Raw genomic sequence first — 27,923 nt, forward strand, 5'->3', positions numbered from 1 at the left:
ACAACTCCTATCCTACTCCAAATCCCTGGAAGATGTGATTTCAGAGCCGGATCTCCTGCGTTCAAATCCTGGCTCTGCCAAGTGCTGGCTCTGGGTCTAGTGTCGTCATCCGTAAAAGAGTGATGATAATAGGAACCACCTCGCAGGGTTGAAGTGAGGTTGCATGTGTGAAAACACAAGGCACGGAACCAGAGCCACTGGAAGCCTGTTCTTGCCTCAGGGCAGGGGTCTATCAGGGTGTCCATCTCTCTGGGACAGCCCCTACTATAAGTAAGGGCAGGACTCTCCTCTGGGTCTTAGTGTCAGGAGCGTGTGGGGGTTGGGATGGTGGGGAGTGTGAGGCACTGGCAAATATTTACTAATTCAAACAGAAGTGCTGGCTCAGTGAGGAACAGGGTGAGGGTCATGTTGAGAGAAGATGCCAGATTCTGTCCTGGGGTTCCAGCTAGCATTCAGAGCTGGAGAGGCCTAGGATCAAACTTCCCTCTGTGCTCCTTCCTGGATTGTCTTTGGCAACCTCCCTGGTGGGGGCCGTTCCTGTCCCTGAACCTTGATCCATAGGCACATTCAGGAGAGCTAGAGCATGGAGGGGAGAGAGACAAACACAGAGACAGGGACAGAGAGACAGAGAAAGACATGAAACAGGGAACCAACCACAGTAAGATACCACTGCACACCTACTGAAATTAATCAAATGTACAAGACTGATAAGACCAAGTGTTGCCAAGGCTATGGTGCAATTAGAACTCTCACAGATGGCTGGTGGGGTACAAAAATGGTATAGTCATCTTAGAAGACAGCTTAGCATTTTCTTTAAAAATTTAAAGAAATTAAATGTAAAAAATTGAATGTCACTGAAATGTCCACCAACTGGTGAATGGATACCACGTAGCATACCATACACGGAATACCACTTTGCAAGAAAAGGAAACTACTGGTTGCATCTCAAAAACATTATGCTAAGTGACAGAAACCTGTAACAAGTGATTCAATTTCTAGAACATTCTAGAAAATGCAAACTATGGCAATAGAAAGCAATTGGGTGGTTGTGTGGGCCAGGGTCAGGATGGGGATTGACTGACTGCAAAGGGGCATGAAGGAACTCTTTGGAGCAATAGAAGCATTCTAAAACTTGATGTGACAGTGATTGTATATTTCCTGAAGTGGGTGAATTTAATTGTATGTAAATTATTCCACAATAAAGCTGTTTAAAAAAAATAAGATGATTAAAAAACTAGTACTGGGAACCCACTTTTAGAAAGTATATTATGCATCTGCAGGGCTGAAAAACATACAGAGGCATGCATGCTGTGGGTGCTCAATAAATGCTTTCAGAATGCAAGAGAAGCTTCATGCACCAGTCAGCAGTTCACCACAAGGAAAGCCCATTCCCTCTAAGACAGCCAGGCTTAAGGTTATCCTCGTCTGCCATCTGGTGGCCTCTCTGCATCCTTCAGGCCCCATGTCACTAGGCTCTATGGTTGGGCTTAAATGTAGTGGAGGGAAAGGAGGACTTTCTTTCCTCCTGGAAAATCTAGTGTGTGCAGAGGGCAAGTTGGTCAGAGGTGGGGGCATAGCAGGACTCCTAGGTCCACGAGAAGAGGGATACAGCCTATTAGTGACGCAGAAAAAGTGCTTTGGTGGAACAAAGAGGCAGAGTGAACACAATTTGGTATTTTTGCACACTGAGATCAAATACCATATAAGACAGGGTTTCTTTCGGGGGGTGAGTAAGGTGAGGCAAAGAAAAGTTTAGGGAAAGCAATGGGGTAAGCAGGAAAACTGATCATGTGGATGCTCAGAGTGAGTTGGGGGATGTTCAGTGGGGGTGGGGGGGTTGGCAAGGAGAATTCTAAAAGGTAAGAGGAGCCCCTCCTTGGATAGAGAGGCCTTTGGAAGTCTGCGTACAAGAGTCTCTTCTCCTGAGCTTTCTGGCCCCTCAATCCTACTTCCAGGAAACATCTCACAGATAAACATCTTCATGGATGTGCTACAATCCTGTAAAGTTTGGGTGTCACGGCACCACTGAAAATAAAGGCAAATTTCGGGAGGTGGATGGCTGAGGGACCCACCCAGTTCTTCTGGACACTGCACAGCCGGCCCAGATTCCATGGGCCGCATGGACAAGCTCAGGCCTTCTTCTTACAAAAAATGGAGTTGGTCACCTCTGTGGAACACAGGTAAGTGAGTGAGTGAATGCTGTGTTTAAATGTTTATTTATTTTTAAGATGGAGAGAGAGAGAGTGAGAGGGGAAGGGGCAGAGAGAGAGGGAGGCACAGAATCCAAAGCAGGCTCCAGACTCCGAGCTGTCAGCGTAGCACCTGACACGGGGCTCAGACCCACGAACCATGAGATCATGACTTGAGCCGAAGTCAGACGTTTAACTGACTGAGCCATCCAGGCGCCCCTTGAGTGTTGTGTTTAAATGTCAGTGATAGATGACATTTAGTCTAGGGGACAATGGGTGGGGCAGGGACTTTAACATTCACAGTAGCTGGTGGCCTCGGTGGTCAAGATCTCGGAGCTCCTGGGCTCCTGGCATCCAGATTTTCTACTTACAGATAGGAGAGCATGTGGGGCTTGCTCTCCTTGTTGAGAGCCAGGTGTGGTTAACATTTCCCAAAGCACCCTCCTTCAAAGGGAGGGGGGAGGGAGGGTGGGGATGGGGTAGAGGTGAGGAAGAGGGGGTGGGGCCCCAGGCTCAGTGGGGTGTGCACTTCCATCGGGGTTTGCCCATCCCCGGCTTCATTCACTGAGTATGTCTAACATGAGAGGATGTATGGGGGGCTTGGCAAGTGATATGCGGTAGGCCCTTAATAAATGTTTGCGGGCTGGCTGGCTGGAAGCATGCGTGAATGGCTATGTGAACGAAGGCAGAAGCGACTAGCTCCTCAGTGGGTGTGTGTGGGCATATGCGGTAGACTCCCACCTGCACCCAAATGCACCCCTCCACCCTCTCACCCTAGACAGGGATGTAACAGGGAGTTACAGCTCTTTGTGATTTTCCTCCGCCTCCTTTAGCTCCTGTATCTTCTGGGGTAGGGTCTTTGTCCAGAACTGGAGCCTGTGAGCCTTCAGGGCTCGGCCCACCGCAGGCTGCAAGTTCAGCTGTAAGTATTGCTCTTCCTGGTCGAACACAGGCCAGTGGGGCAGACCCTTGCCGTTGGGGTTCCTGTAGACATGCCCTCCCAGCAGGGCAGGGGAGAGTCACTCTAAGCCCTGCTGAGCCCAGACCTGGCACCCCAACTGGAGTCAGGCTAGGTACCAAACAAGCTGGGTGGGCTTGGGGAATGACAGGGGGATGTTTCTAGACTTAGGAAAGAAACTACCTCCCACTAGAGCGTCAGCTCCACCTGGGCAACCTGGGCTGTTTTTTCCCCTCCTGTCAGAGGGAGGCTCCTGGAGATGGACTGAGTGCTCAGCACCCACAAGGCCCCTCCCAGGCTCCTGAAGCTAGGGAAGGAACCACCATGCAATTAAGGAAACACGTAAGCTAGTAAGACACAACAGAAAAGGGGGACCTTGAATGGTTCAAGCCGCCACAGCCCCTGGAGGTTGAGGTGGGGCATGCCATCTCACCCATTTCGAGCAAAGTTAGCCCAGTACTTCATCATCTTCCTGCTCAACAGCTCTTCCTCCTCAGTGACTTCAACTATAGGGAGCAAGAGGACAAGGGTCCAGGTGAGTGAGCACCAATCCCGGCCCAGCACACGGGTCAGCCCCCACCTCACTCGCCAGCCTGTGTGCAACTTTTCCCTGGCTCCTCCCCTGCACTCCCAGGCCTGGCTCTCTGCCCACTCTCCCTGCAGCCCTTGGGAGCCAGGCCCTCTCCCCGCCCAAACTAGGCTCATCTTTGTTCTAGAAGGCTCCCTTCTTCCTTCTGACACTGCAAAATCATTTAAGAAACAAATATGCCTTTCAAACACCCTCCTCTGCACCCATGCCAGTCATCCATGGTTGAAGTGGGGAGAGGTGGAGGGAGAGAAGGCCCCAGCCTGGAGAGTCTTGGACTCCAATTCTAGCTCAGCCTTTCTAGCTGTAAGATTTGGGCGCCTGATTCTTTCCTCTCTCTCATCTCTACAGTGAGGGCTATCATCCTCACTCAGGGACCCAGCCAAGGCCCTGTCCCGCATTCTGAGAATGAGGGGCCTCTGAGGGACCCCACCTAGGAACACTGACCATAGCCTTTCCAGAAGGCAGCTCCGAAGACAAAGAACATCTCATCACCATGGTCTGCCCTCACGTGGGGCGGCTTGGTGTCCTTGAAGAAGCTGGGCCGATGTTGGAACTCATAGAAGTAGACGGGGGCATGCACACCTAGAGGGTGAGGTGGACAGGCCGTGATATGGCTGTCCCTTCCCTGGGGCCGTCCTGCATTACCCATGGTGACGAGAGAGCTAGGTCCAGTGCTGGTTGGAATCTGAACAATGGGGTGAGGGAGCCACTGGCTGGAGTAAGAGCAGTGGGAAGGACCTGGGTTCAAATCGTGACCTGGATTCAAATTGTGTGTGGTTTTAGGTACGTCACTGAAGGTCACTGAACCTCAGTGTCCTCATCTGTAAAATGAGGAATGTCTCTTAGGTTAGCCATGAGGATTTACTGAAACAAGGGACATCACGTGCCTGGCACCTATGGGCCCAATAAATAGACATGAGTTGGGACCTGGACACCAATAGACCTTGCCAGGGACCTACAGCTCTGAGCTGCCCCCTTATTGGTCTGGCTTTAGTTACAGATGTACTCACGTTGAAAACTGGCTACTTGGAGTGCAGGGATCACGAAGATATAGTCCCCCATCATCTCATGGAACTGGACCTGGAGGGTCTGTGGGTCTGCACTGTCCCCTAAGTATTCCTCCATCAATATGTCAACAGACTGAGGAGGCAACACCTACCCCAGGTGGGTCAGAAATAGTCAGGTTAGGTGGGCTGCTGGCAGCAGGGAGGTAGCAGGGTCCGGGCTGGGCAGACGGATCCTGGGATGGTCTAGGGAATGGAAGGAAGGGGCCTAGCTCCAGGGTGACCCAGCCTTTGCTCATGGGAGGCAATGCATGGACACGGTATCTTGGGGATAGGTCTTCCCTGCCTCCGGACTGGAGTAAAGGCCCTCTTCATTGGGGCAGGACCCCAGAAGCCTCACCAACATTGCCAACATATTCCGCAGAACAGCCTTCACAGTCTCTCTGTCCTTCTGGGTGTCAGAGATGTCCAAGGCCTGGGTAGTGGGGGAATCTCAAGTTGAGGGTAGGATGGGCCTAGATAGAGCTATGAAGCCCAGAGCCCTGCTCCCCAAAGGACTTCTGGCACCTGGGAGCTTGGGGCTGAGCCTCACCGAGGGGATGAGCCAACCGTACTCATCGTTGTTGACACCAATGATGCTGGGGACAGGTTGAAAGTCGGCAGAGGCCAGCAGCTCGTGGGGGTGCCTGGGCAGGAAGGTCCCATCCACCATGCCAGGGATGATCCTGAAGGGCTGAGAGGGCCCACAAAGTCAAGTCCCTTTTTCTGATGGCTTCTGGATCCCAGTCACTCCTTCCCAGCTCATCCAGGACACCCATACCCCCTCCCTCAGGAGGTCCTACAGCTGGCTCAGCATGGCCTGGCCTCAACTTCCCGCTCAAGACTGTGAGGACACCAATGTGTGGAGATGGAATAACTTGCCCAGAGAATGAAAGGGATGTGTTCCCCACACCTGTCAGTCCTTTTCCTCCATACACGCATCCACTCAGCCTGACCTTATTAATGGCCAGAATCTCCTCTTCACTCTTGCCCCTCAGGCAGTCCACCAGTGCCTCTGAGTCAATCTGGCCACAGGCAGACATGTTTGCCACCATCTGTAAAGAGACCAGGCAGGGGCTGGCTCATCCTTCCAGGCAAGGGTGAATGATTTGTCTAAGGTCACAGGTGGGGGCAGGTGCACCACAAATCTCACAGGTACCAGGGCAGCAGTTTTGCGGGCCATAGAACATGCTCAGCCTCTGAAATGGCAGAGTTCTGTGGATTCTGATCCCTGAGCCCCTCCGCAATCCCCGGAGAGGTGGCGGTTTCCCAAGTGCTCTGATGGCAGGGTAGTCCTCGTTGTCCTCATTTAACAGAGTAATGGAGGCTGAGAGGTAAAAGATGAGGCAGCTTCCCACAGTTGGGGGTACTCAGCGTGGAGACCGCATCAGATGAGCTATCAATGAGGCTGGGCAATAGAGCCACACCACTCTCCATGATGGCACCATGGAAGAGTCCTTTGGACATGGGGGACACGACATGTGAGGACACACTTGTGCCACCTGCAGACTCGCCAGAAATGGTGACACGGCCAGGGTCTCCCCCAAAATAGGCAATATTTTGCTGGACCCAGCGTAGCGCAGCCACTTGATCCAGGTAGCCCCAGTTGCCGGTTGCATGCTTGTCTCCAGTGCTGAGAGTGGCAGGGACAGGGATTATGGGGCTGTCCTGGCTTCACTCAGCCGGCATTGCCCTGCCCAACCCCAGGCTCACCTGAAGAAGCCCAGTACACCCAGGCGGTACTGAATAATGACCACCACCAGGTCCTCAAAGGCCGCCAGTGCAGAGCCATCATACATGGAAGCCATGCCAACCGTAAACCCACCACCGTGGATCCACACCAACACCTGGGGAAATTAAAGCACAGACACCATGTGGCTCCCATCCAGCCACTGGGGCTGCTACCTAGACTAACCACCACTTTGGCTCTGTCTGCCTAACCACATAGATAGAACGCAGGCAGGGCAGGGTGGCGTCTTCATGACCTGGGCTGAGGGTGACCCAATTTCTATCAGGAAAATTTGGCTTCTGATATTTTGGGGCCCTCTCCTCCTGGCTCCATTTCTCCCAGAACTCTCTCTGATGTGGAAAGAAAAGGGGAATCATCCCACATGCACATTAATCAAAAGTTTCTCCACTCTCAGGGTTCCTGCGTGGCTCAGTCAGTTAAGTGTTGACTCTTGATTTTGGCTCAGGTCATGATCTTGCAGTTCGTGGGTTCAAGCCACGCATCAGGCTCTGCAATGACAGCACAGAGCCTGCTTGGGATTTTCTCTTTCCCTCTCTCTCTGCTCCCCTCTCTCTCTCTCTTTCTCTCAAAAGTAGATAAGTAAACAAACAAAAGTTTCTCCATTCTCATAAGCCCAACAGATACAGCACCCGAGTGGGTCTCCTGGGCATGAGTTGGTTGGGTAAGCCTTGGGTCCAGCCCAGGGCCACAGCTTGTGACCTCCGGGAGCAGTCAGGGTTCTATGACCCCATGGCCAAGGGTCAGCCATTAATGCTGAGTAAGAAGCACTCCCTTGGACCCACTAGTGGGAGGCTTCTCAACAGGGTCCACACTGCAGCAGTGCCCAGTCTGATCTTGTTCTTTCTGATCTTCTTGCAGAAGAAATGTCCTCCCATACCCCAGCCAGCTAGGGCCTGGCACTCACGGGCAGATTGGAGCCTTCCCTGGCATGGGCCGGTGTGTAAATGTTGAGGTACAGACAGTCTTCGGACATGGAGGTGAAAGGCAAGGTCGCATTCAGCAGTTTCAGAAACATCTCATTTGTGATAGTGATGTTCTGCAAACACCTAGTGGGGCCGTACCACAGTCAAAATGAGATCCTGGGCCCACATTTTCTCCCAGCCTCCCTCAGTCCCACCTCCCCTGAGAACTTGCTCACACATGGTCCTTCCCTAAATCCCCTCTGCACCAAGTTACAGGCCACAGGCTCTGGGGAAGCTGTGGTTGAGCCCAGTCTTCCAGGGAGGCCTCAAGGTTGTAAGGGCCTTGGATACCAATCCTCCTGAGGCTGGGAAATCTTGACTTTTGGGGGTCTCTCTGAGACCCATGGGTTGCATGTGTTGGTAGGCACCACTGTCTTCCTGTACTCAGGCCGGGAGCAGGGGAGTAGCCCACACACATGTGCTGCCTGCATGAGTGGATATTAATTTCTCACAAGAAAAGCAGTGGGGCATCCCTCATCTCAAGTCAGACTGTCAGGGAACCTCATCACTCCAACATGGTTTCCAGTAGCAAGAACATACGCAAGCCCTTTGGCCAAGGGCAGTTGGCCCTGCCACTGGCATGGTAACTGCACACAGTGGGGGTCCTCTACTCCTCAGGGATCTACAGTATCTGCTGCTGGAGTCAGGGGCTCCCATAGGGTTCATGGAGCCAACTCAACGTCTCCCAGAGACACCTTCCCTGGTGGCAGAGAACACTTGACATAACTACAACCTAGGCACATCTGTATCTCTGCCCATCCCTTCAGCACTTGGAGCTAATGCCCCTTAAGTGCCAAGCCCCGAGCCTGGGAAAGTTACTTTGCCCTTCCAAGCCTCTGCATGCTCGTGGAAAAAAATGCATGTGAGGACCCATCAAACTCAGAGGGGAGACTGGCTGTGGAGGCTTAGATGAAATGACAACTGTAACCTGGCTCAGAGTACCCTCCACCCCAGGGACTGGAGTTCCTTGGACTCCCTGCTTACATAGCTGGGTGGGAGGTCCCGTCCTTTACACCACTCCAAGATTCAGGGGGCTCAGGGGGTGCAAATCGCAGTGGTCCTAGAGGCGCTTTAGCAAAGGGAATTCCCAGGAAGGTGTGGACCCCCACATCAGTGCCTTTCACGTGGATGAGGCTCCCCCGCACCTGCCCCGTGTGTGTGATCTGGATGGGTCTGGCAGAGTCCTGGCCTGTGAGCAGAGAAGTGGACATCAGGGTTGAGTCTACCAATTAGTTGCCCTCCCAGGCTACTAATGTTGCCCTCTCCTTCTGGTCTTCAGCTCAAGGGACTCTGACTTATAAACACTTGCTTTACAAATGTCCTGCCTTTAACTTTTGTGTGTCTACTCTCCCCCCCCCAACCCCCCAACCCCCACTGTCCTTGCTGGGTCTGGCCCTGGCCTTTTCTACCACACTCAGTGAGGTTCCTTGGGACTTAGCACCTGGTTGACCTCCAGGAGCTTCAAACATATGGTCACATAAGCTTGAAGGGGTGAGAGTGTCCTTTCTGCTGACAGTGAGGCAGTAGAACTGTGGCAGTTGGACACTCAAGGCTCCTGTGCTTAAGGATCTCATGCTCTAGGTGGCAAGAAATGACACAGAGAAAGCATCCTTAGAACGGGGGCACCTGGGTGGCTCGGTGGGTTAAGCGTCCAACTTCGGCTTAGGTCATGATCTCTCGGTTTGTTAGATCAAGCCCCAGATTGGGCTCTCTGCTGTCAGCACAGAGCATGCTTCAGATCCTCTGTCCCCCTCTCTCTCTGTCCTTCCCCTGCTCGTTCTCTCTCTCTCTCTAAAATAAATAAATAAAAAGTTAAAAAAAAAAAGAAAGCATCCTTCAAACAAAGTGATGATGTTATGAGCAGAGCAGAGCCTCTCCTACTGTGGGGATCAGGGACGGGAGGAAGTGACTGAAAGTCACCTAACACAAGGGGCCAAGCTGATATTCTTTTTTTTTTTTTAAATAAATGTTTATTCATTTTTCAGAGAGAATGTGTGAGCGAGGAAGGGGCGGGGGGTGGTGGTGGTGGTGGGTGGGACATAAGATCCAAAGCAGGCTCTACGCTGACAGCAGAGAGCCCAGTGTGGGGCTTGAACTCACGAACTGTCAGATCATGATTTGAGCCGCAGTCGGACATTCAGCTGACTGAGCCACCCAGGTGTCCCCAAGCTGATATACTTAACAAAGAATTTCTACAAATGAGTAAGAAATATTCCAGCTGCATGTACTTGGTGAAAGAATAGGAAATGATGAGACAATATGTTCAGACAGAGTAAGGAATACAAATAAGTGGCTCATACACACACGAAGAAGTGTTCACCTCACTCGTGCTAAGAGAAACGCTCACTGAAATCTCACTGTGACGTCAACAACTTACTTTGTCACAAAAAGCAAGACAGTCAGGCAATGTGTGTTTTCTATTGGAAGAGTCCATAGCGCTATGTGAAGTAGTCTTGCCCCAAAACGTGACAAAGCAGAATGTAAAATTGAAATCTGGTCAAGCCTTGAGAATACAAATGCATGAGTACAAGTTGACAAGCATACCGGGGACAGAGAAATAGTTAAAAGACACCATGTGGATATAATCAACGAAGGCCAAACTCTGGGATCCTCTCCAGAACAACTAAATTGGTTTCTTCAATGTAACAACCAAATTATAAAGAAAATAAAAGAGAAGCAGAGGAAGATGCTGAAGATTAAAAGAGATTCACATAAAAAAAAGGTGGATAATGGGGCTCCTGGCTGTCTCAGTCAGAGGAGCATATGACGCTTTATCTTGGGGTCATGAGTTCAAGCCCCACGTGGGGTGTAGAGATTACTTAAAGAAATAAAACTTTTTTTTTTTAAAGACCAATAATAACAAATGTTAGTAAGGATGTAGAAAAACTGGAACCTTTACATATTGCTGGTGAGGAGGTAAAGTGGTGTATATGCTTTGGAAAAATATCTGGCAGTACTTGAAAGAGTGAAACATGGAGTTACCATATGACCCAGAAATTCTACTCCTAGGTATAAACCCAAGAGAATTGAAGACATATGTCCACACAAAAACTTGCACATGAATGCTCATAGCAGGATTACTTATAATAGCCAAAAAGTGGAAACAGTCTAAATGTCCATCAACTGTTAAATGGATCAATAAAATGTATCATATCTACATGTTGGAATACCATTCAGCACTACAAAGAAAAAAGTACTGAGCATGCTACAGCATAGATGAAGCTTGAAAACCTCATGCTCGGTGAAAAAAGTCAATCACAAAGGATCACATATTGGATGCTTTCAGTTATACAAAATGCCAAGAATTGGCATATCCATAGAAACATAAAGCAGACTGATGGTTGCCTAGGGCTCAAGTTGGAGGAAAGGAGGAATTGATGTGGTGAACTCTGTGAATATACTAAAAACCATTGAATTGTACACTTAAATGGGTGAATGGTATGCTATGTGAATCATGTCTCAACACTGTTATAAGAAACACGTCTACCAATTTCCAAAGTATGGACCTTATTTGAATCCTGATTTAAAAAAAAATATGTAAATACCATTTATGAGATAATACAAAATAAGAACATTTGGCTAGATGCTTGATTGCATTAAGAAATCATGATATCGGGGGCTCCTGGCTGGCTCAGTCGTTAAAACATGTAACTCTTGACCTCAGGGTTGTAAGTCTGAGCCCCATGTTGGGTATAGAGATTACTTAAAAATAAAATCTTGGGTAACCTGGATGTCTCAATCAGTTAAGCATTCGACTTCAGCTCAGGTCATGATCTCGCAGGTTGTGAGTTTGGGCTCTGTGTCGGGCTCTGTGCTGACAGGTCAGAGCTTGGAGCCTGCTTCAGATTCTGTGTCTCCCTCTCTCTCTGCCCCTCCCCTGCTCACACTCTGTCTCTCTCTCAAAAATAAACATTGAAAAAAATTTAAAAAAATTAAAAAATCTTTTAAAAAAAGAAATCATGATATTGTTTTATGTCTATATATTCCTTTTCTTTTAATAGGAGATAAAAAATCTACACGTGATGTAATATCTGGGATTTGCTTCAAATAATGGTGCGAGGGAGAGGTGGTAGTCTAGACAAAACCAGGTTGCTCAGGTCGTAATTACTGAAGGTAGATTATGGATACAGCAGATTTGTTATATGATTCTACCAGAGACTGGAAGCCCTTTGATGCTGTGTGGCTGCAGGCAGCCCTGACTTTGTACCTTGGGGTACAGGGAGGTATCCAGTCAGGCTCCCCGTACTCCTGGTGTTAACTTCACTGGCTCCTGACTCCCTGGAGCTTTCCCTACGGCAGGTTCAGGTTCTGCTTCTGCAGAATTTGGCCAATCTGAACCTGGTTCCATAATAAAAGGGGAAAAAACAAACCCCAAAAACAACTCTGGGGATTTATACCACCTACAGATCAGAGACAAAAGGGGATGAGGGACCTTGAAGGTGGACCCAGAAACTGAGTCCTGAAAGCAAGGAGGAGCTTCAGGATGGGCAGTCACACCTCCCTGTCTTTTCTCATGCACTTCCCTTTACCCTGAACAAAGGTCGTTCCCATTTCTCCATCTGTGGGAATCCTGACCGTGCACCTCCACAAGGAAGCTCTCCTGGGTTTCCCAATCACAGTTTATTGCTTCCACTCTTGAGCCCCCAACACCCTTATCAAAGAGTGAAAGGAGTGTCCTTTCACTCTTCTTTCAGAAGGACATTGAATGCAGTGACTCCAGGTTTGAAGAGAGGGTTGTTGGTATTGTGGAGGATGCCCAAGGGGGCCTGGGCTGAGGGGAAGTGGCCATGCGAGTGCCTGCCTGTCACTGGTTTTTGCATGTTCAGTCAGGCTCTCCTGCCAGACCCACCTTTCCCTTCCCAGCTTGCCTGCCTACCTCTACCCAGATCACTTATCAGATCAGCATGGATCAATATGCTTGATGCCGTATCATGTGGATAAGATCAGAGTCGGCACTCACAGGTTCCACAGAGGGCAACTGAGCAATGTTTTTCCAAGTCAAAGGCCCACCCCTCTCCCCAGTAACATGCTGCCTACACACACACAGTTCCTTGCCAAGTGCGATATCTGTCCATGTAATTCACTGAGGCCACTGGCCTCCAATGCCTGAATGTTGTCATAGCAAAGGACACAATGCTGAAACGTCCCTGATCAGAGGCCAGTTACATCAAGGATCCTTGAAGAGAAACTGTTGTATGCAACAGTATGAGGAAGCTCTACCGTGTTCAGGTATAGGGAAGTCATCCCGTGTCAGGAAGTAGAAAAGCTGGGTGCCAGAAAGGGAGGGAATTTGTGATCATTTAGGTGAAAACCAAGGATGTGTGCACAAATCCATTCTTCGGTAAACTGAGCAGTGTGTAAAAAGCCCTGGGGACCTTGAAGGAGCCAGGGCCAGATGGGACAGGAGAGGGTCAGACATATCACCTATGCCCTCTTCTGGCTTGTCTATTATTTCTTTTTGAAAGTGGGTCCTATCCAAAATATTAACACTTTTAATCGTCCTGCTGGAAGGTCTTGGTGACCGCTGAGAGCCTGGTGAGCAGCTAGTAAGGGTGGAAGTGGGGTGGGCCGTGGGGAAGGGATTCATGTGAATGTCTCCAGGGCAGATTCAACTGGGAAGAGGGAGGACAGTCAGGTCTCACAGGTGGGGCCGTTTTGGGTGAGAGGATCACGCTGGCCAGAGGGGGCACAGGAGCTGCAGACACCGAGGCATGGTGCCAGAATAGCCTAAACTACTGGTAACCTGAAGCTGACACAAAGTGCTCTGTGACACCTTTGCTCTAAGGCCAAGAGGTGCCCTCACTCCAGGTGGGTGCATGGGGTGAAGAGGAAACAGACAGCCTCTTTAGGATGCAGAGGCAGGGGGCTTGGGCTTGTATAGCCAGATTCCCCAAGGGCCAGTAACCTTGCCTGGGGCCCCTTTAGAGGGGTCTTCAGTGGGTGCCAGGGCGCTCTTCTGGCCAAGGGCACAACACTCAAAGCCAAACCGCATCAGGAATATTACTACTGGTATTTTTCTTCGGGGGCAGCACCGGCTCCACCACAAACACTAAGAAGGAAACATCCCAAATGATGCCCCCACCCCCAGCCCCGCCTGCGTCACCAGGCGCTGCTCAGAGCTCCTGGCCCTACTTGCATCACTGGTGTTGTATGCTCAGACAGCCCCAACTCTCTCTGTGCCTGTGAGGGACCACCCGCCGGGTTCCCAGACAATCGCTCCAGCATTCAGTCTGGTGCAAGTTTCCTTCACTGTGGTTCTCCACCCGTTCCCACCTCTCTGGGACCTTCCCTCCTGCAGCCTCAGGTCCTGACTCTGCAGAATCTGGCAAGTGCGACCCCCGTCCCTTGCCACCCCTCAAGGGAGCCTCACCCTGGCCCAGGACGAGAAGCAGGAGTCCACAGACCACCGCGTTCAGACACCCGCGAAGTAGGTCCAGTCGCATGGTCTACCCAGTGCACAACTGCTGTTTTCACCCAAAGACAGCCCAGAGGCTGCAGTTCTGAGTGCCTCCAGCAGGGCACGGAGTTTGACCTAGGCTGGAAGTAGGCGGGGCTAGCTGGGAAGGGAAAGGCAGGAGAGCCTGCTGCACACGCAAAAACCAGTGACAGGCAGACACTGACATGGCCACTTCCCCTTGGCTCCGTCCTCCTTGGGCATCCTCCACAATACCTCCACAATACCAACGACTCTCTCCTCAAACCTGGAGTCACTGCATTCACTGTCCTTATAGTCACAGACCTGATAAGGGTGCCAGAGAGTGGGAGCAATAACCTGTGATTGGGGGACCCAGAAGAGATTCCTTGAGGAGGTGCATGGTCAGGATTCCCGCAGATGGAGAAATGGGAGTGATCTTTGTTCAGGGTGAAGGGAAGTGCATGAGGAAAGACAGAGAGGTGTGACTGCCCATCCTGAAAAGCTCCTTCTTGCTTTCAGGACTCAGCTTCTGGGTCCATCTCAAGGTCCCTCATGGCCTTATTGTCCCTGATCTGAGGGTCTCCGTGGACCTCCTCTCTATTCAGTCAGTACCTACCTTTTGAAGTGCACGCATGACTGTGGCATTATCGTAAAGACAACCCCAACCCAATCCCACGGCTTTCCACCCCTCCCTCCCCTACCCGCCAAGATCGAGCTCAAGGTCATTTATCTATTTGACAAACATTTAAAGAGCGCCTGTTAGTCCCAGTGCTGGGGACTCGGCAGGGCACTCCCGGGCCCTAGGTGGAATGGGGGCGGGGGGGGGGGTGCAGGCGCGTCATTGGGAGGTTCCGAAACGCAGTAAACGGTGTCAGCACAGAGGGCATTTGGTACGGGAGCGCCCGCCCAGCCTGAAAGGCAGACTTCCTGGAGGAAGTGGTGCCTGAAGATACTCCAGGCCGGTCTTTAGTGTCCCCGAGAGTCAGCCGTGGCCTCCGCCGTCCAGCACCCTGCGGGCTCGAACGGCCAACACCGCTCGAGTGGCTTCTCTGTGTATTTGCCAAGCGGACTGCATTTCTCCGGGTTAGCGCACAGAGTGAACCCAAGCCACGGCTCCCCTCAAACCCCAGAGCTAGAACGGTTGGTGCTGCCTGTCCCTCCTGCGACCCCGTCGCCACGCCACGCCCCCTAACCGTCCCCCGGAAGTGCTCCGGTAAGAGCGGAAGTGCTCCGGTAAGAGCGGAAGTGCACGCCTACTGCGGCCGGCAGCGGTTTCGCGATGGTGGGGGGCGGCGGGGTGGGGGGCGGCCTCTTGGAGAACGCTAACCCCCTCATCTACGAGCGCTCTGGGGAGCGGCCGGTGACCGCGGGCGAGGAGGACGAGCAGGTTCCAGACAGCATCGACGCGCGCGAGATCTTCGATATCCGCCGCTGCTAAGCGCGGGCGCGTTCGCGGGGCCCTGGGAGGGGGCTGAAGTGTTGTCCAGTAGTTGGTAGAGCTGTATCAGGGCCAGGCATTCCCGGCGGAGGGTTCTGAGTGGGTCAAGGGGCAGACTCCCTTTTCCTTCACTTGCCACATTTGATTCGCTCCATCAATGACCCGGAACATCCACTGACGCTGGAAGAATTGAATGTAGTCGAGCAAGTCCGGGTTCAGGTGAGTCGTTCCCAGCGTCTGAGGGGGCAGGTTGTTCGGGAGAGTCAGAAAAGCCCAGCAGGCCACCAGGAGGCTGGCCTTCTCTCAGCTCACGGACTCCTCAGGGGATCTTGGGAAGGGGGGATTGCTGTGCCCATTTTATGCATGAGGAAACTGAGGCCTGTAGAAGTTAGACGATTTGCTTGAAGCAACACACTAAGGAGGAGGGAGGGCCTCCTCCTGAGATCTCATTCCCTCAACCAGGTGAGCGACCCCGAGAGCACGGTGGCCGTGGCCTTCACACCCACCATTCCGCACTGCAGCATGGCCACCCTTATTGGCCTGTCCATCAAAGTCAAGCTTCTTCGATCTCTTCCCCAGCGTTTCAAGGTGAATTGGAACTGGGGCCCAGGGGTGGAACAGGGGTGAGCTTCTGCTACTGAGGAGGACATGGAGAGCATGAACATGGACATCAAAGTGAGGCCAGCCAGGATCCCAACAAGCAGAGATGAAACTGGGAGGAGCCTTTACACTTGAATGGGACAACAAGTATAACGGCCTGAGCTGGAAAGTGCAGAAAAGTAGTGAGTTTGGCAGGAAGGGAAGTAGGAAGCTGTATATAGATTTGGAGCAGGGTTGGGGCACAGGCAACCCTTTAAATCAACAGCAGTCAGCCAGTTCTTTGGAAAGAGATGATGGAGCGGCTGTGGGTGGGTGTGGGGCATAATGGAAGGTCCAGAGTCCACAGTCATGATTAGGACATAGGATCAGTGGAAGGTGGTGAATGGGGGAGAGGGGACAAGGGAGTAGACAGGGATGAGTGCTCAGGCCTCACCTGTCTCCCTCCCAGATGGACGTGCACATTACACCAGGGACCCATGCCTCAGAGCACGCAGGTAAGTGTGGGCTGATGTTGAGGCATTGGCCCTGTGGCTTCCCCCTTGCCATGGTGGGTTGTAGGGCAAGATGGAAGGAGGCCGACTGGGTGGGTAACTCCTCATTGGAGGTGGCAACCTAGAGTGAAGCTGGCTTGACTTAAGTCTCCTGTGCTTACCACGTTCTTGCATCCCTGCCCTTTTCCTCTCCTAAGTACACAGGACCAGGGTGTGTCAGACTTTATAGTACATGAGGCAACAGACATGAGCAGCCAGGTGGAAGGGAATCTCAATAGGGTGGGATAGGTGTGGGTTCAGGTGGTTTGGGTAGCTTGATCAAAGCTCTGGGTCCTGGGAAGGAGGTGACAGTAGGTTGGTGCGAGTGTGTATATGCATACAAAGGCTTAGAAGTCGGGTTGGCCGGCAGGCTGGCCAGAGCCTGGCTTTGATCCTCCTCTATTCCTTCCTGTCCAGTGAACAAGCAGCTTGCGGATAAGGAACGGGTGGCAGCTGCCCTAGAGAATACCCACCTGTTGGAGGTTGTGAACCAGTGCCTGTCAGCCCGCTCCTAAACCTGGTTTTTTGCCCCCAGCCACACCCAGGGCTCATGGCCTTGTTTTCTTGGATCACTGACAATGAGAAACTAACATTTTGCATTTTGTAATAAATCCTTAATTTATATTCATTTCCCAGCATGTCTCAGATTCTTTTTCACCTTGGTGGGGTCCTTCAGGGTTTGAGAGGAGATGGTAATTATGAGTGCAAGTTTCTTTCTTTCTTTCTTTCTTTTTTTTTTTTTTTAATGTTTATTTATTTCTGAGACAGAGAGAGACAGAGCATGAGTCAGGGAGGAGCAGAGAGAGAGGGAGACACAGAATCAGAAGCAGGCTCCAGGCTCTGAGCTGTCAGCACAGAGCCTGACGCAGGGCTCGAACTCACAGACCACGAGATCATGACCTGAGCCGAAGTCGGATGCTCAACTGACCGAGCCACCCGGGTGCCCCATGAGTGCAAGTTTCTATACAGGCTGGGTTGATAAAATGCAATCCATTAAAAACATTTTTTTTAATGTCTGCTTATTTTTGAGAGAGCGAGAAAGAGACAGACTGTGAATGGGGGAGGGTCAAGAGAGAGGGAGACACAGAATCAGAAGCAGGCTCCAGGCTCTGAGCTGTCAGCACAGAGCCCGACATGGGGGCTCGAACTCATAAACCGTGAGCCAGATCATGACCTGAACCGAAGTTGGATGCTTAACCAACTGAACCGCCCAGGCACCCCAAGATGCAGTTCATTTTTAAAATTTCTTCTGGGGCGCCTGGGTGGCGCAGTCGGTTGGGCGTCCGACTTCAGCTCAGGTCACCATCTCGCGGTCTGTGAGTTCGAGCCCTGTGTCAGGCTCTGGGCTGATGGCTCAGAGCCTGGAGCCTGCTTCCGATTCTGTGTCTCCCTCTCTCTCTGCCCCTCCCCCCTTCATGCTCTGTCTCTCTCTGTCTCAAAAATAAATAAACGTTAAAAAAATAAATAAATAAAAATAAAAAAAAATTTCTTCTAATGGTTGATTTCTAGGACAAGTTGGAAGTATACAAAAAAAATTGAAAGAGTAGTGTAGTGAACACACGAGTATACCCATCAATTCAACAGTTGTTAACATGTTGCAACGTTGGCTTTAGGTGTGTATGTATAATATAACTGTATTTAAGAGTCAACTGCAGACACACGACCTTCACGTCTAAGTACTTCATCCTGGTCTCCTAAGAGTAATCCTGTATAACCACAATACTGTTATCTGGCCAAAAAAATGAAAAATTCCCTAATACTGTCTAATATCCAATCATTTATGAATTTCCCTAAAATGTCATTCATAGTTGTGTTTTTTTTTTTTTTAAATCAGGCTCCAGTGAAGTTTCATGCATTGCAATGGTTATCTCTATAGCCTCTTCTAGAACTGTCTCTCCACTCCTTATCTTTTAATCTTTATTGACACTGACTTTTTCTAAGTCAGGTGAGTTGTCCTGAAGAAGTTCCACAGTCTGATTTGCTCCGTTGTCTGCTATGTTTCTTATAAACTAGAAGTTGATTCAGTTCAGGTCTGAGTTTATTAATGAGAACCTTGCCCAAGAGTGTTGTATGTGTCCTTTAGCATCCACCAGTAGCTGTGTGATCCCTGCTTGTCTCACTGTTGGTGACACTTGCTCTGGTTCCCTTGTCAGGGCAGTGGCAACAGGTTTCTCTGTGGAAAGGAACCTGAAGTACCCTCTCTATCAGCAACCCCACAGATGTGTGTTACTTCAGGTGCTGAGGTCTGGGGCCTCTGCCTCCCTCAGTCCTGTGCCCAGAGCACAGATGGTCACCAGGACAGACCCCGGGGCTTAGATCTGGGATCAGCCAGTTAGGAACTGTAATGCCATGATTTCCTGCCTCAGTTTCTTTCTCTGGGGATAAGTGGGGATATTAAAAAGCATGTCTGCTTATGGGGCGCCTGGGTGGCGCAGTCGGTTAAGCGTCCGACTTCAGCCAGGTCACGATCTCGCGGTCCGGGAGTTCGAGCCCCGCGTCAGGCTCTGGGCTGATGGCTCAGAGCCTGGAGCCTGTTTCCAATTCTGTGTCTCCCTCTCTCTCTGCCCCTCCCCCGTTCATGCTCTGTCTCTCTCTGTCCCAAAAATAAATAAACATTGAAAAAAAAAAAAAAAAAAAAAAAAGCATGTCTGCTTCATCCCTGCGAAAGCTCAGGTGTGATTGTGGGCAGAGATTTCCAGAGGCTCTTCAAAAATCTGTTGAGGGTCTGCTGACAACACTGAGCCTGACCTGAGAGTGGGCATTGGCTGAGGGCTTTGCATATACTACCTAGTCCGTCACTCCTCCACCCAGCCCTGTGTAGCAGTTGCTACCCTTTATTATCCTTATTTCATAGGTGAGGAAACAAGCTTCTGAAATAAATTATTTACTCCCAAGACCTCAGGGAGTAAAAAGGAACCTAAGCAGTTTAGCAGGTACTGCTCAATTGGCAAGGGGTACTGTTGCCTGAATGGAAGGGCCTGTGCCTGCCCCACCCCCTCGGTCCCCAATTCCAGGAGAGAGTGGCTTCATCACCCAGTAACCAAGATCTGGCTGCTCATGCTTAGAGAGGTGAAGTCCTCAGCCCATGTTGCCCAGATTCTTCATGTGTAACATGGGCATAGTTGTGACAATCACTTGGGACTGCTCTGTGAAGATTTAAAATGGATCTGCACCTATTTCAGGTAATTTTCCAGGTACTGTACCTCCTGCCCCTTTCCATGGATGAAGAACCTCAGCGCTCCAGAGAGGCATGGTGTCCAACCAGGGTCCCTCAGGCCCAGGGAGTGTCCCCAACCACCTGTACCCAGACGTAGGTTTTACCATGTATGTACCTCTGTATTGACAACCCCAATCTAAGGTTTCTGTGGTGTCTGTTCAGCTTGGGGGTGGGAAGTCACTGGGGAGGCAGGTGTCACTGAGTCATTCAACTGGCCCTCCTGGCAGCCACGCCATGGTGGGCAAGGGACATCAAGCTGCTCATGTCACAGCTGGCATATCAGATAGTCCCCTTGTCAGTCTTGACTCATCTGTGCGTGGCCCCTGGCTGCTGCCTGCAGAGACACCATCTGTGAATCCTTGGGCTAGTGCCCAGGCAACTTTCTGGAACTCCAGCTGTTATACATGGGTATGAGATAGGGGTGGAGTTTTAGGTCTCTGAAGCCCTCTGTCAGGTGTATCTTGCTCTTCTATTTCTGGACTGTGACTTCTCAGGCTTGGGAACAACAAATCATAGCTGGTGAGATTGACCCAGGGATTAGATGACATGTATGAACATGCCCAGCTATGTCAGTTTGTGCTTATTGTCACGCCCACAGCAAAGGGCCTGACACATAGTAGGTAATTAGTACAGATCAATGGGATGAATGAATGAATGAATTGAGCCTTAGAACAAAGGAACTGGGACAAGGGGGCTGTTGTGTGAGGAGGGCTGGGGATACTGAAACCCAACCAAGTTCCCTTTATGACCTTTTGCTACTGGAAGGAGGGGGAAAGGTGTGGGTCCCACAGAGGGAAGGTGGGTATGGGGGAGAGGGGGAAGGTATCTGCATTGCCCCTCTTCTGGGCAGATCACTATTTTGGAGAGAACAGAACAGAAGCAAGAAAGAACAAGCAGGAGAGGGCCACAGATTCACTCAACCTGTCCTGTCCACACAAGAATGGTAAAAGTGTTCCTATTGAGATACGACTACATGCCAGACCTATGCCAACCACTTTACTTTTGCATTTCACATTATTTATATCTTATAACAACACCCATGAAGACATTATCCCTGTTCTACATGGAGGAAGCTGAGGCTCACTCAAGATAAATGAACAGAGGTGAAATAGCAAGTGGCAGAGCTGAGATTTGAAGTCTGGGCTGTCCTAGGTGTTCCAGACTCAGTTTGCTCCTTCTGGGCAGCCAAACTCAGCCCAGAGAGCTGAGAGGACCAGGAGGTGGGAGTGGGGGTGTCTCAGAGTCATGTCCTGCTCTTGGTTCCTGGGGCCCCTGGCCATACCTCGGCTTGTGGTGTGTCTGGCCTGTTGGGGGAATGCTTGCGGCCTGACTGGCCTAATGTGGATGCAGTTCCCTTGACAATGAAGAAACACTGCTGAAGTCAAGAGTTCAGATTACTTGAGGGGAAACCCAGCCCTAATTCCTTGCATGGCTCCCTGCTGGGAACAGTCAGAGCTACCCCCACATACCTACCCTGTGCTGGACATGCAGGGGTTATTTTCAGTGGCAAGGTCATGTGTGAGGTGGGTAGGAGTGCCATAAGCAGTCCATCCAGGATTCCTGATGGGAAGTGTTTTGCTGGCTCTTGAGACTTGCGTCCTGACGGGAGGTTCAAACCACAACTCCCTCTTGCCACTGGACCTCATCCAGGAAGCCAGAGCCAGTGTAGGGTTGCCAAGGCCTCCAAGACCCCAGGACCATGGGAAAGACACAAGTGGGCAGGCCACCCCTCAGTCTAGCCCTTGCCTACTTTGGGGACCTCAAGATCAGAGAGGCCCTCACAAACCCTCTCTTACTTAATTAGCCAGGCCCTCCTCACTCCAAGGCCCTCTTCCATGTTGCCAAGGAAACTAATACAGCAGCCAGAGAACCCCACCCAGGTCTCCATGGCAACCTACAACAGCCCACTAGGATCCATCCATCCGTGATGTCACCTGAGCCCTGAATGGGTGCCCCCACCCCAGCTACACTCATTACAATCAAACGTCAGAGTCTGATAGCAGATCCCTGTCACAAAGTACCTCATAGCCAGCCTGCTCCAATCTCATACACCCTAGACATGAGCAAGGGGGGAACAGATCATTTTATAGCTGGGCACCCTGAGGCTGGGAGAGGAAGCAAGACCCAGGAGTCTGGAGGCAGAGCCAGGTCTAGAAACCAAGCTTCCCCATGACATCTCCCCTCTGCCCTGGCCCCCACCCTAGGTCTAAGGAGGGGGTGAGCTCTGGGCAGTGGTGGCACCAAAGTGGTAGCTAATTCCATCCCCCCAGCCCTGCCCCAAGGGTGCTCTACCCCTTGCCCCTCCTAGATGGGAGTCTTAACTTCCAGATCCTGTTATATGCCCTGAACAGTAGGTCCTTATGGGGCTAGAGGGAAGGAGAGAACCATTGAAGACTTAAAGTGGCTGGATTCAGCCCTGACTCTGGTCCAGTCCCACCCACCCCATCCACTCTTGCCGCCATCTGACACCTATCTGCCAGGATTTCCCCAACTTTGGGCAACCTCCAGCCTAGGAGCAGAACGACCAGGAACGGAAAGGCCAGGAGCAGAAGGGCCAGGGCCAGGTATTTTTAGCAGAGTTGTTGGCAGCTGTCTGGAGGGTGCTGGGAGGTGAGGTGGTGCTGAGTTCATCCTTTCCCTTCTCTGGGCTTGTATTCCTTCCCCCAGAATCAAGTATGCACCTCTACCTGCAAAGCACTGCCAGAGCACCTCCCTTCCCTGACTCCCTCCCCCAAACAGCTCTCCATGTGCCCCCAGGGGCTCACATTTTGACACTAGCCCACACCCTGAAGGGGAGGCGCATCAGGTAGAACCTTCAGCTCCCCAGGACAGGGAGGGGAGTAGAGAGGACTTGGTGCTAAGACCAGAGGTCCAGATTTAGGACCCTTATGTTTTAGCTCAGATATGGGAGGGTGGGGAGTGGGTGTCCTGAGCAGAGAAGGGTCAAGTCTTTCCAGTCTGTATTGGTCTGCTTGTTTGGGCAACAGGCCAGGGCTGGGGGAGAGCAAAGGGAGAATTCACTGTTAAAGGGCCAGAACTAATTTTTCCCCAGAGGGGAGTTGGCACAGTGGGCCCTTCCGGTTTTCCCCCTTGACCCCCACCCACGATGGTATCCCCAACTTCAAACCCCTCCCCCGCACCATTCAACCTACCCCCATTCCTTCTGCCTCCTTCCCTGCCTCCCACCACAAACGCTCAGACCCAGGCTTTGTCTGCCCAGTCTGGTGGGGCGGGGTCTCGGTGGGTGCGAGGTCCTGGGAGGGGGTGGGGGATTCCCCCGAGGGGGAGGGGACGAACACGTCAGCCCCCGCAGCAGCGGGGACGTGGGCGAGCGCGGGGGGTGGGGGCGGGGGCGGGGGCGGGCAGACGCTTAAATAGACAGCTCTGGAGCCCGGGGCCCAGAGCGGACTGAGGAGGCGAAGGCTGCAGCAGCGTCGGGCGTCCGAGCCAGGGTCTGCGAGTGGACTGTATCGGGACCTGGAACCTAGTTCTGACCGTGTCCGTGTGCGGGTGGGTGAGTGTCCTGGTGTAGCAGGGTACGGGTGGTCGCACCGTCCGGGGTGCGGATGGACAAGTCGGGAGAGTGGCTCAGAGTCAGAGCGCCTTCACGGCCGAGAGGGGACTGCGGCAGGTCCTCGGCTCCAGCGTCCTGCCTGAGCCGGGGATAGGGCAGGCGCGCCAGGGGTCCGGCCTCCCACACCCTGTACACCACGGCTTACCCTGCCTTCCCCACTCCCGTTCCCCAGACGGCGTCGGGCGCGATGACTCTGAATGGCGGCGGCAGCGGAGCGGGCGGGAACCGCGGCGGGGGCCGGGAGCGCGAGCGCCGTCGGGGCAGCACACCCTGGGGCCCGGCGCCCCCGCTGCACCGCCGAAGCATGCCGGTGGACGAGCGGGACCTGCAGGCGGCGCTGGCTCCGGGCGCTCTGGCAGCGGCCGGGACCGGGACCGGGGCCCAGGGTGCGACGCTCGAATGGCACGAGGGCTCCTCCGAGTCGCTCAGCTCAGGGGGCAGTGACTCAGACGAGAGCGTCTACAAGGTGCTGCTGCTGGGGGCGCCTGGCGTGGGCAAGAGCGCTCTGGCGCGAATCTTCGGTGGTGTAGAGGATGGGCCTGAAGCAGAGGCCGCAGGTGAGGGGCTGGGACTATTCAAGGGAGGGGAGATGCCAGGGTTGGGACTGAGGGCTACAGGGCTGGGGAACTGGATTAAAAGCCGCACATACCGTGGGATTCTGAAGGCATTTTCAGAACCATGCTTCTACTGACCCGTTTCATGGTTGGGGAAATTAAAAGAGAGGGGACCTCCAGCTCTTGCTAGAGGGAGAGATGCCCGGAGTAGAAGACCCATACCTGAGACAACTCTTAGGATAGGAATGGGACATCCCTCCCTGCCAGGGCTGACAGGAACACAACCAGAGGTAGTTTCTAGGAGAGAGCCCTGGGTGACAAAGGCTCTAAGAATATGACAGTCACTATTTTAACTCAGGCCACTGTGGTCGGGGCTACCTTGGGGCCAAGACATCAGGATTGGCCACCCAGGACATTGGTAGCTTGGGGAAGAGGTGTCTAGGTGAGGATCAGGAAGGCCCCCCATGCCCTCTACTTCCCACTTCCCAGCCCTGTTATTTCTGTTGTCACATAGTGGCCATAAGTGGAGGGAAAGGTTAGGGGGGCTCTGGAGTGGAGTTGGAAGGGGTGGCCAGAACAGTAAACCTGGCACATGGTATGGGAGGGTGGCTTCTTGCAGCCAGCAGGTAACCTGACTACTAGTCTCCTTCCTAGGGCACACATATGATCGGTCCATCACAGTGGATGGAGAGGAGGCATCACTCATGGTCTATGACATCTGGGAGCAGGTAGGCTGCAGGCTGAGACCCAGGGCAGGGTGGGAGCATGACCCAGGGGATAGAGGCCTGCTGATAGTGGCAGCCTTGTAGCCTGGGGGCATGAGAATTATTGGGTAGATATGTGTATATATGTGTTCCCCAGGATAGTGGCCGCTGGCTACCTGGTCATTGCATGGCTATGGGCGATGCGTACGTCATCGTGTACTCAGTGACAGATAAGGAAAGCTTCGAGAAGGCCTCAGAGCTGCGAGTCCAGCTGCGGCGGGCACGGCAGACGGACGACGTGCCCATTATCCTAGTGGGCAACAAGAGCGACCTGGTGCGCTCTCGAGAGGTCTCCTTGGATGGTGAGCAGGGAGCGGGTCGGAAAGGGAGGGACATCCTAACTGGGCTGTGGTCCATTCAGTCTTGGCTCAGCTCAAGTCCCTGGGGATCATGAGTGGCTAAAAATGTTCAGGAAAAAAACTTGAGGGGGAGAGAGAGAAAACTGCTACCCTCCCACTGGACTCTCAAAGGTCCAAGAGGGCTGGAGAAAGGACCAAACGCATGCGGGGAGGTGGAAGCTGCTGTGCAGTGAGCTGGACCACCACAGGGTCCTCGTCTCCTGTCCCTTTTGGCCCTGGCCTGACAGACAATGGGTGAGGAGAGCACAGAGAACTGGGATAGGACGTCACAGAGTGGATTTGGGGCCGGGGCCAGTCTTGGCATGGGCTTGTGCCTGGGGAGGATTCTCCCCTCTTGGGCTCAGCATTCTCCTCTGTGACCCCCCAGAACTGAGCCCCTCAGAGGAACCTAGCAGTGACTTGGTGACATTCTCCTTCTAGTTTCACTGGTATATAACACCAAACCATGAAGCACTAAGCTGCTCAACAAGGTTCTCGTTCTCTTGTGTTGAGTACTGTAGCATTTCTATTTCAATATCCGACTTCAAATTATTTCAATAAACGAGTTTCCTTTTGTGGGCCTTTGTGAACTCCTTAAACGTGGGCACATTCTACCAGTTGGGTGACCCAGCAATGCCCTGGATCCTCTGTACCGGAGCTGCGTTCTATGTTTCTGGGGACCACCCAGGGATCCCCCTTTCCTGACCCTGAGATTCCTGAGTGGCAGCTGCAATGGGGTGACCAGGATTTGAGTGGACTTCTCACCCACCCACGCTTTGTTTAACCAGAATGTGCCTTTCCCCACCAGAGGGCCGGGCGTGTGCCGTGGTCTTCGACTGCAAGTTTATTGAGACCTCAGCAGCGCTGCACCACAATGTCCAGGCCCTGTTTGAGGGTGTCGTGCGCCAGATACGCCTGCGCAGGGACAGCAAAGAGGCCAATGCACGTCGACAGGCGGGTACCCGGCGGCGAGAGAGCCTTGGCAAGAAGGCAAAGCGTTTCTTGGGCCGCATTGTAGCACGCAACAGCCGCAAGATGGCCTTTCGTGCCAAGTCCAAGTCCTGCCACGATCTCTCCGTGCTCTAGACTCCACAGGCACATACTGTGTTGTGCATACACGTGGGTGGATTGGTGGGCTGGCCCAGCCAACTGCCCTAGGTGCCTCAGGGCTGGCTCGGACTCTGGGCATACCCCACCTCATGGTCACGGACAGACAGACAGTGCTGCCCAGGGAGGCAGCTCCCAGTGACCATCAAGGGCTGGGCCCACAGCAATGTGTGTACAGGGCAGTGTGTGTCTCAAGCAGCAGCCTGAGCCCAGCCCGTGGGGCAGGCCTCTGTGTGAGGAAAGGACTCTATCTTTCTCCACACTTGGGGTTTGCATGCTCTGGAGGGAGGCTGTTCAGTGCAGTGGTTATTTGTTTACATGCAAATTTTTGTAATAAAGACTATTTCCTGATAGATCAGGGCTGTTAACTCTGTATTTCCTCCCAGTAGGGGGTTGTAGGAGGAGGAAGTGTTCCTGAGGTTAAGGGATAGGGCCTCACTGCCCTTCCCTGGTGTGTGGCCTTGATTATCCTAATATTTGAGCTCTGATATATTCAGCTGAATCAGAGGGACAGGTGTGGTTGTGGCCTGGTTGGGGATCCAAGCAGCAGGAGAAGATAATAGCCCCTCCCAGGTTGTTATCCAGATTTTTCTCTTGCACTGGGGCCTAGCAATGCCCAGCTGATTAAAGGTTCAATCTCTCCACTGTGGGTCAGGGAAACTGAGGCTGTCTGAGGTACCATGCCCTGCCCCAGGTCTCATGGGCAAACAAGAGCCCTGGGTCTGGCTGGGTCCTGGGCTGGTGTCTCCGTCCTGCTCCCTGCTGAGAGTGGCTGGAAAGTTGCTTAAGTGGGGTAGCTGTGGAAGACTTCTGAGACTCCCTGGCTGGGAAAGAAGGAGGCTAGTGTCTGAGGCTGGGATACTGAGAAAGGGAGGGCCTCACTCTTCTCTCCTCTGGGAGGGGCCAGGCCAGAGCATCCCAACCTTAGCACTGGCTAATGTGGTGTTGGCAGGAACAGCTCCCTGGAACCCTCCCTGCCCGGAATGAGAGGCCTTGCATTGGTGTGGGAACGTGTGCCTGTTCGCTGATAGCTGGCAGTGTGCCTGTCTCCCCACCACCCACACCAGGCACAGGTGACTGCTGGGACTTTACCTACATTGTTTCAGGAATGAGTATCTCCATTTGGCAATTATAGATGGGGAACTGCAGCGGTTGCCTGAGGTCACACAGGTAGAAGTGGCTGAGTGGGGACTGGTATACTAGTCTGCTGGTCTCCAGAGCCCAAAGGCAGCCTAGGGGGAGGCTTGGTCAAGGGTCCATACAATTCCTGCATTGGTTCAATTTATTTATTCCACAGACTCCTAGGTGCTCTTGCAACCTGGTTAGAACACTGCAGTTGTTCATTGGCAGAAGGTGTGAGTTGTTCATTGGCAGTTGTTCAACGTGCACAACCTGCAGTGTGCAGAACCCATCTTGGCTGACGCGCGTGCTCCCCAGGGCAATGTTAAGTGCACAGAGCTTTGCTGCTCCCCACTCCCAGCCTGCAACATACTTAGAGGCATGTGGAAGGCATGGTTTTCTCAAAGCAAGTGAAGGTCCTGAGGCCTGAAGAAAAATCCAGGCCTTCCTGGCTCTGCTACTTATTAGCTTTGTGACCCTGGGCAACCCACTCAGCATCTCTGTGCCCCAGTAAGTGACATGGGAACAATGCCCCTTCAGAAGGGAGTTAGGGTAATAGTGAAGGTATGCGCTCAGAGCAATGCCAGGTGCATAGTAGGAGCTTAACATACATGAAACCCCTTCAACCACCCCACAGTGCACTGCTTCGGGCTGTGGTGCCTGGGGTGCCTGAGTTACACTTGGCTTGTGGCAGACAAGGCTGGAGGCAGGTGAGGAGTTTCTGCCCATCCTCCAGATATGCAGTGGGAAGGACTCAGGGAAGACCATGGGAAACT

General features: G+C 52.4%; 3 protein-coding genes across 5 annotated transcripts; 2 read left to right on the forward strand and 1 right to left on the reverse strand.

Moving 5' to 3' along the window:
- Nucleotides 1-2,302: 2,302 nt before the first annotated feature.
- CES2 (carboxylesterase 2) lies at nt 2,303-13,958 on the reverse strand. Its single transcript, XM_047835117.1, has 12 exons — nt 13,862-13,958; nt 8,476-8,680; nt 7,434-7,575; nt 6,493-6,626; nt 6,155-6,412; nt 5,736-5,835; nt 5,333-5,473; nt 5,141-5,215; nt 4,747-4,891; nt 4,181-4,318; nt 3,581-3,653; nt 2,303-3,173 (listed from the first exon to the last, which is right to left on the reverse strand). The coding sequence occupies exons 1-12, from the start codon at nt 13,932-13,934 to the stop codon at nt 2,987-2,989; spliced, it is 1,671 nt and encodes a 556-aa protein (XP_047691073.1). The 5' UTR covers nt 13,935-13,958; the 3' UTR covers nt 2,303-2,986.
- An 887-nt stretch (nt 13,959-14,845) lies between these two features.
- CIAO2B (cytosolic iron-sulfur assembly component 2B) lies at nt 14,846-17,102 on the forward strand. Its single transcript, XM_047835115.1, has 5 exons — nt 14,846-15,327; nt 15,484-15,563; nt 15,807-15,932; nt 16,393-16,438; nt 16,892-17,102. Exons 1-5 carry the CDS (start codon nt 15,186-15,188, stop codon nt 16,987-16,989), a joined length of 492 nt encoding a protein of 163 aa, XP_047691071.1. The 5' UTR covers nt 14,846-15,185; the 3' UTR covers nt 16,990-17,102.
- A 2,529-nt stretch (nt 17,103-19,631) lies between these two features.
- On the forward strand, nt 19,632-26,381 carry RRAD (RRAD, Ras related glycolysis inhibitor and calcium channel regulator). Of its 3 annotated transcripts, none has more exons than XM_047837196.1 (5): nt 19,632-19,798; nt 23,438-23,822; nt 24,474-24,547; nt 24,681-24,885; nt 25,730-26,381. In XM_047837196.1, the coding sequence occupies exons 1-5, from the start codon at nt 19,697-19,699 to the stop codon at nt 26,005-26,007; spliced, it is 1,044 nt and encodes a 347-aa protein (XP_047693152.1). In that variant the 5' UTR covers nt 19,632-19,696; the 3' UTR covers nt 26,008-26,381. The 3 variants fall into 3 exon arrangements, with proteins under 3 accessions (XP_047693152.1, XP_047693153.1, XP_047693154.1); XM_047837197.1 differs by lacking the exon at nt 19,632-19,798 and adding an exon at nt 23,077-23,205; XM_047837198.1 differs by lacking the exon at nt 19,632-19,798 and adding an exon at nt 23,104-23,201.
- Nucleotides 26,382-27,923: the final 1,542 nt, after the last annotated feature.

The sequence above is a fragment of the Prionailurus viverrinus genome, chromosome E2, assembly GCF_022837055.1.
Source record: "Prionailurus viverrinus isolate Anna chromosome E2, UM_Priviv_1.0, whole genome shotgun sequence".
Taxonomy (NCBI): domain Eukaryota; kingdom Metazoa; phylum Chordata; class Mammalia; order Carnivora; family Felidae; genus Prionailurus; species Prionailurus viverrinus.